General features: G+C 37.0%; 1 protein-coding gene across 1 annotated transcript; it reads left to right on the forward strand.

Annotated features, from left to right (window-relative positions):
• Nucleotides 1–2,617: 2,617 nt before the first annotated feature.
• Nucleotides 2,618–11,224, forward strand: LOC139980973 (extracellular serine proteinase-like). The gene is made up of 13 exons (XM_071993053.1): nucleotides 2,618–2,755; nucleotides 3,811–3,917; nucleotides 4,247–4,384; nucleotides 5,045–5,174; nucleotides 5,592–5,698; nucleotides 6,067–6,208; nucleotides 6,683–6,867; nucleotides 7,270–7,441; nucleotides 8,399–8,584; nucleotides 9,162–9,343; nucleotides 9,916–10,108; nucleotides 10,411–10,604; nucleotides 10,881–11,224. The coding sequence occupies exons 2-13, from the start codon at nucleotides 3,813–3,815 to the stop codon at nucleotides 11,040–11,042; spliced, it is 1,896 nt and encodes a 631-aa protein (XP_071849154.1). The 5' UTR covers nucleotides 2,618–2,755; nucleotides 3,811–3,812; the 3' UTR covers nucleotides 11,043–11,224.
• The last annotated feature ends 859 nt before the right edge of the window (nucleotides 11,225–12,083 follow it).

Raw genomic sequence — 12,083 nt, forward strand, 5'->3', positions numbered from 1 at the left:
GGAATATCCTTTTGTTTAACGGGACTAAATCAGTCACCAAACGCATCTATGTGCATGATAATGTATAACTAGAAAACCGTTTATTCACTTGTAACCAAATATGAGTTCAAAGCTGAACTGGAATATTATTTATAGATAAGCGTTATACACAGAATGGCAGTAAGTTCAACCCCTGACTTATTTTAAGCAGGGATTTTTTTTTATAAAGGTGGAAGTGTAGTGTGGTCCTTATGGGGTCTTTCAGGGGGGATCTGCATGGTAGCATCCTCGCCATATACCTAAGCATATGGTTGTGCAAAGGAATAATTTTGAATTTCTGTTTCAGGGTTGAAGTGGACTGGGCAGGGTGGGGGGGGGGTGGTTACACTCCCTGGATCCGCGCCATTTTAGTAATACGTTGGATAGGTAATGGACTCTTCAAATGCTGGAACGATGAAAATCGTGCTCACGTGTTCCGCACCTAAATTGTAAATTTGCTCTTTCAACAAAAAAGTCTTTCAAAACAAAATTTTATTTAAATTATCCTTATACCTTTCTTTCATTTTGAAGTAAAAATATCATCGGAAATACAGTTTCATTCTTTTCTGTGCAATCCTTAAAAAAATATTTCTAAATAATATTTTCGGAAAGCGGTATCAAACAAATAAATCATTTATTAAATTTTGAAATATATGGATTATAAATGAAACTTTCGTTTTTAGATTTCTCTTTACTCAGCAGAATTTGGATGGGTGGGCGTATGGGAGTTGGTGGAGGGGGAAGAGGGGTGGGGGGGTGGGGCGCTGTCAATAACCTTCTTAAGCCGTGTGGAAACCTACCAAGCACATTAACATAGGGTAGTGATATAAAGTTAACGAAGTGCGATGTTTGTCACAATGCTTTTCCTAGCATACATTTTGGGATGTTCGATCAATTTTACCTATGAATTATTTACGAATTTGTTTCAATATTTATTATATATATATATATATATATATATATATATTTATATATATATACATACATATAGATATATATACATACACATAGACACACACACACATATATATATATATATATATATATATATATATATATATATATATATATATATATATATATAGCCTAGTTGGTTGGTTGGTTGGTTATGGTATCTGCAGCCTAGTTGGTTAGGGTGCCGTAGCCAAGTTGGTTAGTGTCTCCATAGTTTAGTTGGTTAGGCTGTCCGCATACAACACTCCATATACTGTACTTTCGACCCATGTAGAGATATATACACACTTTCTATTCACATTTGACACTTGACTTGATGCCACGCGATACGAAGATCTCCCATGTAGATTACTGACAAGTAAAAATTACAGATGTAAAATTCCCACCATAGATATTTAATTAGTAACTACTGAAGACCGTTATTTTTAGCAGAGCCATCCATTACCACAATGCTTTACAGTATACCGTTATCTATCATGTGAATAAGATATAACGCTTTCCCATTGACAATCACACTATCTTCAAGCATAATTATATGATCTATTACGAGAACCATTTAAATGTTTCAACCCATTCAGATGTATGAAATCAGAAGTAAAGCCCATGGAATTTATTCATAAGAATAATTCTGTAATTTCGGGGTATATTCGTATTACAACCTTTATATTTGACTGAAAAGTTGAGAAATTGAACATTCCAAAATTTTCAGGTTATTTTCTATATTATGCTAATTAGGTATGCAAATTTGGGGAACATGCGACCTCTGACTGGACTTTGCCGACAAGTTGACCATTTACTTACCTGTTTTATATGAGCAAGTATATTTAAGAACAAATCGGGCCCAGGAACAATTACATCACCAGGGCCTCTTCAATGCCCATAAGGGTATTATGCAAATGAGCACTTGATACAACATACTTTATCCCATATTTTTTTCCGGGACCCGACCATATTTCATCCGAGCCCCCTAATTGACTCCGTGCCCGGTATTAAAGCTACCCGACCCACTGGCGTCAGTCCTGTCACCCAGTCGGGACGATTTTCTCTATACTGTAGTGTCATATCGATCCCGGCTCAGAGCACTCGTATTGTCAGTACGAGCAGTAAAACAATATCATGTTTCTACCAGATCAAGGTTAGGAACTGTTTGTTCTGTCAAATACCAGTGCTTTGAGAGCATGATATTTGGAGTACAGTTTAGAGAGGTATTAGCATTAGGAAATTGTCCCAACTGGCTGGTCATGTTCATAGTTTACAAGGATATTTTATACGTATGAGGCTGGACAAAGTTTCAGTGTACAAAACAAGTGATTGTACCACTTTTTATCGGAAATTGTCAAATTGTATTTTTTTTATTCAATGTTGCTTAATTTCATTATACAAATAAATAAGAGCAAAATATGCCTGTACAATTCATGCCTAGTCCATGCCTAGTCCATGCCTAGTCCATGCCTAGTCCATGCCTAGTCCAAGTCATCAAGGCTTATCGTATACGAAGGACAACCCTACAAAATCTGTTATTTGACAGGTCTCTACATTCGTAAAGCGTATTTTCCTTGAAAACAAAATGTTCGCATAATTATGAAGTTGCCTAGACCTATACATACTGACACTTTAATTGGAATTGTAAACAATCTTATCTCAAGTTCAGACACAATGTGTTATGTCCATGCACCCTTCCCGTGGGAATGTACACACACGCACTGTATTGATTGTTAATGCGTTGGTATTTAGACATTGTGAGACAAGACAGTGCATGAAGCAGTTACATCATCTCGTCAAGGTATGTCAAAATCTTTAATTTTTTCTTTCTTTTTGGAGGGGGGATGGGGGAGATCACTTTCAAACTTTCATGATTATGAACACATATATTGTCACATTTTATGTAGCAAATAGGAAAAATGGAATGTATTTTTCAAGCGTTTTCACGTGATGATGAAAAAGCTGCAAACATGACCAGCTGTTTATAACACTAAAGAGGTTATTTAAATGACACACTCTGTGCTTATTTTATAAATAACTTGAGGGAGGGAAGAGGTGACGAAGGAGAAAGGAAGAAAGGGTGCGGTCAGGACCACGGGCAAACAACCCCCCCCCCCCGCCGCTCCCCTTCTCAGTTTGTAATAGACAATAAAGAATGCAAAACGAATGACTGATAACATTATACTGATCGATCATTTTAAACCCAATTAGTTCACCCGAAACATTCCCTTCCCTCCTCCAAATAAAAATATTTCACGCAAACAACAATTGACTGCCCATGAATCAATTTATTCCACTATTTTTTTTCTCAAAGATCTTCGCGTCTGTTTCTTGATGTAATATGCTCGACGGATTAAGTTACCGTTACAAGTTTGAGAAATTGAATGAACGAAAGGAAACCTTTATCAGCTTTGATACTTTCTGTTTTGATTTTGTTTATGTATAAGTTATCTGTACCCATGGCCGTCTTATGGGGTTAACTTGCCCCCCTCCCCGTCCCTGTTATACCCTATGAGAAACAATTACGGAGATTTAGGAACAATTATATAAATACTCCAAAAATTTTATCGAAGTGACCATGCCATATATCTTGCTGGCCCCTAAAGTGCTTACCGTATGTTAACATATGCAACTTAGGTTCATTTATTGTTTATTCATAATTAACGTAGCTACACCATTGGTGGATCCGGTAGTATTACACAGTGCGTAAATTTGTAATATGAATATAAGTTATAAAATTTGACATGTCGCCAAAATTGTTGTTTTTAGATCAAATCACATATAAAGCTACCTTTTTAAAGTATTTTAATATTCGTAAGTTCTTTTCATTTTTGTATTTACGCGTACAACATGAAGACATGAAGCTACTGATTTTTTGCCTTTTGCTTGGGGGCGTGGCCTCTATTGCACCTCTCTATAAGCGAAAAGATGCTGTGAACGGACGTTACATCATCAAGTTAAAGGTATTATTTCTGCTAAGCTAAGAAATCCGTTTTTTTTTTTATCAACTTGATGTTTACTTTGCACTTACGTTGTAATAGCCAGGTTTGTTTTTGCTCTTTTCTGTTATTTACTGATCAATGCGGAGTTTTGGCTATCACTATTATCGATAAGTAAAATAACGCAACACATTTCAACTATGTTATGGGCTCTGTAACTGCCATAGCTGATACGTGCAAATTGACTTCATAGTTTAGATTTTTGAGCATTGAAGAATAGCGAGCTCTTTTATCGAAGAATTCACTGTGTTTTCTCTGTTTGTCTGTGACCTAATTCCTTCGCCGTTTTACAGAATGAAGGTGACTTAAGCTTCGTCCTGGACAAAGTTCAGCTGACTGCTGCGTTCGATAAAAGGGTTCATGTCTTCAAGAAATATACGAATGTGTTTAAAGGATTCTCAGCTCAGCTTACGGACAATCTTTTATCAGCGGTGAGTTTGTCTCTTACCTTTTCTTTAGATATTGGCCTGCATATTTTGATGTTTGTTTTTAATGCTAACATATCAAGTTTTTAATTGTGCGAACTCTTTTTTTCCGATAAAGAGCAATGTAGTCACGTGATCGATATCCATATGTAGTTTAGCCTACCCATTTCCATCTTTAAAAGTGGATTCGCAGTTGAAAGTATACTTTGTATTACTAAACTAGTGCCATATGATGTAAGCAAAGGACTAAATGTATTCAAATTTGCTATGTCGTCTGAGCTGATAGTCATCTAGCCTAACGGGTAATTTTGTACAACATCATCTAGCCTATCCATCTTGCCCTCCATCTGGCATACATGTATAGATAATTTCATAGCATTCGTACTTAGGAATGTACAAGTTGTTTGACTTTCAGTGGACTATATAATGCTGTATAACTTAAACAATGAAACCTATACAGCGCAGCCTACTTTGCATGTTAACATCGGGACTTAAAGCTGGTATTGTCATTTACCAGAAAACGATTGGACGAGAACTTTTCCATTTTACAGCAGTAGATTTTGATGGAGAGCACCGTATGAATATGAAACGCTATACCAGCCGCATAAACTTCCATCTTCAACTCTATAAATTCCAAAAGTGTTAATGCATGTTTTTGGTTTGTAGATCCGTAAGCTTTATGACGTGGAATATGTCGAAGAAGATGGGATTGTGAGCATCTCCGCTGTCAGCTCTTGGGGTTTAGATCGTATTGACCAGTTATCACTTCCTCTGGATGATTCATATTCTCCTGATGGTAACACACCTGTACAATACTGTGCTATTTCAACGTTTTATAATACCTGAATAAGAGAAAAACTTACCATGAGGGTTGTTCTTCTGTTCCGCGACTAGCCAAATTAGAGGCCAACGCTGCTGCAAATACGCCAAATACAACACTGCTATACTCTTTTTTATATTTTATTAATTTTTAATATCACAATTGACCGTATATGTGAGTAGGAATTGTATTCATTCTTTGTCATTGAGTTATCTTAGATGAATAGTAGGGAGTGATATGCGGTCAAAAATATGAACAATGTTCAATTAATGTCCTAACAAAAAATGTGATCAGTGAATTGGTTATTTAATTATTTAAACATGGTTACACCTCTACAAAAAAAAGGCGCGAGCAATTTTGTTACCAATGATTTTATCGTTGTCTGTTGTTAAGGTACCGGGAGCGGAGTTAACGTCTATGTCTTGGATACAGGGATAAATTACGGACATGTCGATTTCGAGGGACGTGACGTCAACGCATACGACAGCATTGGTGGTGACGTAAGTAAATACACACTGTAGTAGAAATTGTCATCTATTGATAACTACAGTGATCTCACGTATAAGCACGTGTTACGCTACACTATTGGAGACCGACATACCGTTTCATCGTTGAAAACATCATAATGGTGTACATTGTGTATGTTAGTAAAGGGGTATAGGATCGTTTTGCTGAATAGGACTAATAACCGATAGGTTTTGGTTGATTGTTGAGACTTAATGATATTACCGGTTACGAGTTTCGTATTCATGAGAGAAATGGGCAGCAAACTAAATTATACCATTATTGTGGAGGTCATGTTGTATGTAAATGGCGTATATGGTTATTTTCTTCATATGTACGTTTTACTTTTCTGTTTTGCGTTCAGGGTGTCGATTGTAACGGTCACGGAACACACTGTGCAGGGACGGTAGCCGGAGCTTCATACGGAGTTGCTAAATCGGCGAAGGTTTACGGTGTCAGAACTCTCAGCTGCGAGGGTTCGGCTTTGACGTCTCTCATTATTAACGGTTCGTACATATGATGTTATAGTTTTGGTGAGGACAAATAAGATACTGTCATAGCATGCGATAGAATGGAAACCATAGATATGTCCGTAGGAAGCTTGCATTTATGTTTAAACATTTCAAAAAATTCCATACCTTTTTTCATAATGAGTATCCGACAATTAGAGCTCACGGAAACCTACCACACATTCATAACAGATGTATCTATCCTATCCTCATTTGCATATAGCAATCGGGATGAAGGTGTTTTTTTTTACTGTCGTTCTATCTTGAGTCAGATAGCCCGTAGGTATTTGGTCATTCCTCGAGAGGGAAAAGTTATTTCACTGTCCTTGTATTAACACTGTGTATGTGTGTGGATTTATACCTGAACACCCGTAACGTTGTTTACCGCCAACATTTGACAGTCGCAATATCGTATATATATATATACACGCCGAAGATCTTAATTAACTGTTTATGTGTTTTATTCTACAGCTTGTGACTGGGTTAGTCTGAACGCTATCCATCCCGCGATTGGTTCCATGTCCCTCGGAGGGGGTGCGTCTGTTTCAATGGACTATGCTGTAGAGGGAATGATCGACAATGGAATACAGGTGGCCGTTGCCGCGGGCAACGATGACGACAACGCCTGCAGTTACTCTCCTGCACGTACCTCGCAGGTAAGCATAAATTTGTGACTACAGTTGAAAGTCAGGTGATGCCCTTGGGAGAATTACGTCACCGGATTCATCCATTTTGGAGACTTAACTTTTGCTTACGTATATCATGAAAATTATATATTACTCTACATTCCACATGTCCAGGGATCTTGATCTGGGGCTGGCTCCCACTGACCCACTCTCATCAACATTCAATACATACATTCGAAATCATCTACAAAATCATGAGCCTATACCTATAAATGTTATTTTGTCTTTTTCACATCCCTCTCCCAAATTCACTATCAAGGAAATTTCTTCTTTGCCTTTTATAAAAAAAAAGCGTAACTGTTGATAAAAAACTGAAGATTTAAGAAAACATAAACGAGAGATGATTCAAAAAGGTGTTTTCTTCTTAATCAGGCAGTTACAGTTGGAGCGACTGACATTGACGATTCGAGGGCGTACTTCTCAAATTATGGTACATGCGTGGATATATTTGCTCCTGGGGTTTCCATCACCAGTGCCTGGATTGACAGCAGTACAGCTAGCAATACAATCAGTGGAACAAGTATGGCAACACCCCATGTAGCAGGTATGTTATTGGATCAACGGAACCCGACGGTTGGATGATATAATCATATACTTAGTGTACTTACCTCCCCCACCCCCAGGGGGAGGTGGTAGTAAGGTAGGGAGAGGTTATCGGAAAGGTGATCCATGCACCCATCCTCGTGGAATCTAACCTGTAATACGTAATCTTTGTGCTTCGGGGTAAATATATATATATATATATATATATATATATATATATATATATATATATATAGGAATAACGGAAAAAACTGTTAAACAACTATGCTGCATTTAGAGAAAGGCTGGATCTCGAGTGAGATACAATAATTGAATTAGGTAAGTGATTGGAAGTAAAACAGCCAATGTTTGGTTTTTGCAGAGCTTTCGAGCAAAACTAGCTCTTCTTCAGTGCATGATCACCGAAAGTGACAAGGAGTAGCAGGAATTGAAACTGTTTTATAGAGGAGATGTCGGCATGGTTGTAAGGGCAAAGCGACTTACTGATTTCTGCTGAATTGAGCAGAAGTTTTAGAAATTCGGATTATTTTAATCCGCGTCGGATTATTTTAATCCGATATATATATATATATATATATATATATATATATATATATATATATATATATATATATATAACATTATGTAGAAAAAACCTAAAACTGCAAAGAGCCCCATGTCTCTCTGTTGAAAAGAGGGGGTGTGTGATTTTGCGGGTGGGGGAGGGGGTAGAGGTTGTTCGTGGTTCATGTTGAGTTACATATGTGTTTTCAAACAGATGTGCACTTGCGTTTAACATTATTACATCTTCTTTTGGTTCATGTATCATCATAATCGTCAAGTAAGTCATTTCAAAACATGTCAGCTAAGAACATAAATGTCCGTCATATAGCTTGGACATTTGCTTCTATCATGATCAGTGGTTCTATCGGGGCATTATTCAACAATACAATGTTTTATTTCTTTTCGTTTCTTACAGGAGCTGCAGCAATCCTATTGTCACAGGATAACTCACTGACACCTCAGCAACTCAAAGAGAGTCTACAGATCAAATCCATTCCTGACGTGGTCACCGACGCCTTTATTGGATCACCGAATCTATTGTTGTATGTTGGAGCTGGATCAGGGGGAGGCAGTGTACCTCCACCATCTGAGCCACCAACCAGTAAACCTTTACCTATTCTATATGTAATACGGTGACCACACTTGTCGGAGTAAACGATTTAAATGTTTTGCTATTGCCATCCAATTAACAACAACCCATTTGTTGCTACGAATTATTCATCCTTATGTTTTCACTCGACACTAATGGGCGTTAGCAGCTGTCCTATTACCAGAAACAATTGTTTCTTAAATTTGTTTAACAGATGTGTAAAGTGGTTCGAGACCCGACCGGGTCATAGTAAGGTGAATTTTTCATCCAAGTACAATCTTCGGTTTTCCCATCTGAAATGAATTTCTAAATTGAAAAGATTCCAAATATGAATTAAATCTTGTTGAATTGGAAGCCACCCGACGTGTAACTGGTAATCCATAAGCCCTTGCGGGTGTCTCCCACATTTGTGGTCGCTAAAGCGTCGTAAATATAACTGATTATTATGATTATGATTATGATTATTATTATTATTATAATTATAATTATTATTAACATTATTATTATAATTATGATTATTATTATTATTATTATTATTATTATAGTGGAATAAAAATAACAACGTTAATATTCTTTTACTCATCTGCAGTATGTGGCACAGTGATCACCGAGGACGGCTCTGCGATTTTATCTCCAAACTATCCTCTGAATTATGACAACAACGAGTTGTGCGAGTACTCGGTTCAAGCCCCAGCTGACAAAGCTGTGGAACTCTCTTTCGAGTTCATGGACATTGAATCATCTTCCTCTAGCTGCTATGATTCACTTAAGGTAAACATAGGTTAATATAACATCAATGATTACACGAATTGCGTGTTGAAATATTTGAAGGTCTCATAATCCTGCTGTCAATTTGAAAGAAAGAAATACGAGAAAGGAATGTGCAGCTAACTAGGATAACACGCCATTTTGCAAGTTCTTGGTTCAAGCCCCATGCAGATGATAAAGCTGTAGAGTTCTGGGTTCAAGCCCTAGCTGACAAAGTTGTAGAAGGACATAAAACATGGAATTAACCTTCCTGTGACTGTTATGATTCTTTCAAGATAAACATAGGTTAACGTAGTACTTGTGATTACAAGACTACGTAACATCGATCTCTTCATTTCGATATTGAACGGTCTGATAATCCTAATGATATTCTGATAAAGGATTTTGGAAAATAACATTTTTTTTGTCAAGTTTGCAGCTCCAACTTACAAAGCTGATAAGTAATTTCTCTCTTGTTTTGAAAAAAAAGAAGAAAAAGAATGTTCCTTCGAGTTTCTATGGCTCCACCAAGATAGAAATACATTGATCGATTAGATTTCCGCGTTTCTTCACACTCTTGTATTTGCTATAATCAGGCATTCGACGGAAGTTCCACAACCGCGATGCTAATTGCTACCCTGTGCGGTTCGACTATTCCGGATCCAGTTTACAGCACAGCTAACGAGATGTACCTACAATTTGAGTCAGACGGATCAGTGACCAAAGCAGGTTTTAAAGCGCTTGTGAAATTTGTCGACCCTAGCGTGGTGCCAACGGAAGCAGCTGCACGTGAGTTTATACTTCAAAACATTTTTATTTCAAAAAAAAAAAAAAAAAAATGAAAGAAACAGTCAAACAAATAACACACAACACAAACACCTGCACGTGATCAGGTATTAAGTAATTCTTCTGTGGAGGGTACAGTCCCGGCTTTCTGACCTCCCCATACCCCCCACCCCTAATTGAAAAAAGTAGGACGTCTTGCAATTATGATACGATCCACCCCCATGTACTTGTAAAATAGAACATCCAATAACTTGGTTGAAATATTTGTTTTCCTTTTCTGTTTTTCTTAATATATATATATATAGCTACAACTGGTTGTGGATCGGCCCACACCGACCCAACAGGAACCATCATGACCCCCAATTATCCGAATGACTACCCGAACAGCGCCAATTGCGATACAACCATTATCAGCCAAGACAGAAATGCTAAAGTAACGCTGACCTTTGACAACTTCGAAACTGAACTCAGTGGCAACTGTCAGTACGACTACGTACTGGTGAGTACAATAAAGACGCGCGGAAATTCTCAATTGTCTCTAAGCCGAAGACTATTATCGTTATTGAAATGCCGTTGCATAGACTCAACTGCGCAAGCTCAAAGTAAAATCATCATGACGAGTGAACGAAAAACAAAATGAACATATATTTGGTTTAATGCATGGAATTAGGTTGACTAAATTTCTCTAAACATAACAACATTTTTTTCGGAGACTGCAATATTATTTTTTTTATGATCTCTATTGTTTTTATCTCGTTTTCAACTGCTCATATAGATTTACGACGGCGCTGACAGTTCTTTCCCCTTCATGGACCGATTCTGCGGTTCAGTAATACCTGGACCTATCACATCCACCGGGCCTGATATGTATATTAAATTCGTATCGGATTACAGTGTTGGTGCATCGGGAATCAGCGCCACTTACACAAGTGCTTAAAAGCCTCTCATTAGCCTGTACGAGGTGTTAGGAGGGAAGGGGTGGTATGGGGGGTGGTTATTTTCCTGTAACTTATAAGCCTAAAGTAAGTCCAATTGTATGGTGATATTAGATCTCTGATGATAAGTAATGAAACACGGAAATGTACAATGATGGTAAATAAATAACATGAAGAAAAACAGTATATAGTTGTTATTCGGATTTATTTTGTGTTTTCATCTATTTGGAGTATATATATATATATATATATATATATATATATATATCTATATATATATATATATATATATATATATATATATATATATGTGTGTTATTTTGTAGTGTATTTTGTTAATGAAACCATTTCATCTGTGTTCATTATATCTTCTTTGTATATAGAAGAACTTAGGAAATTAAACTAACGTAACGTCTAGATCAAATCAGATTGCATGCTTATAAAGGCGTGACCGATTTTCATATAGAAGAATCTGACATAGATATTCTTGATCATATTGGACAGAGATACACCCAGGTGGGTCTTCTTGTTTTTTTCCCGTTAGTAAACTATAATTTCATGCCATGCTTCAAAGCACTGATACTGACAGTATAAGCAGTATGAATAATCCTCTCCGAATCAGAAAAGAAGGTACTGTCAGTAAGAGTGCTTTGAAGCACGATTTCAGTCTGAGTCAAATGCGGAGAGTGGTATTATCACTGGGAAATTGTCTGAACCATCCAGTTGGGACATATTTTTCTATACTGTAGTGTTATGTCCTGCTTCAGAGCACTCGTATTGTCAGTACGAACAGTATGAATATCATGTTTCTATCAGATCAAGGTTAGGAACTGTTTGTACTGTCAATACCAGTGCTTTGAGAGCATGATATTGGAGTACAGTTTAGAGAGGGATTAGCATCAGGAAATTGTACCATCTGGCTGGTCTGAACTGGCTAGAGATGAATATTCATTTCTAATTAATTTAAAAAATGATGTCATTGCAAATGGTGAAATTTTAAGCTACACAAACTAAACCAGGAAAAAAGGAACTAACCATATATG

The sequence above is a fragment of the Apostichopus japonicus genome, chromosome 15, assembly GCF_037975245.1.
Source record: "Apostichopus japonicus isolate 1M-3 chromosome 15, ASM3797524v1, whole genome shotgun sequence".
Classification (NCBI taxonomy): domain Eukaryota; kingdom Metazoa; phylum Echinodermata; class Holothuroidea; order Aspidochirotida; family Stichopodidae; genus Apostichopus; species Apostichopus japonicus.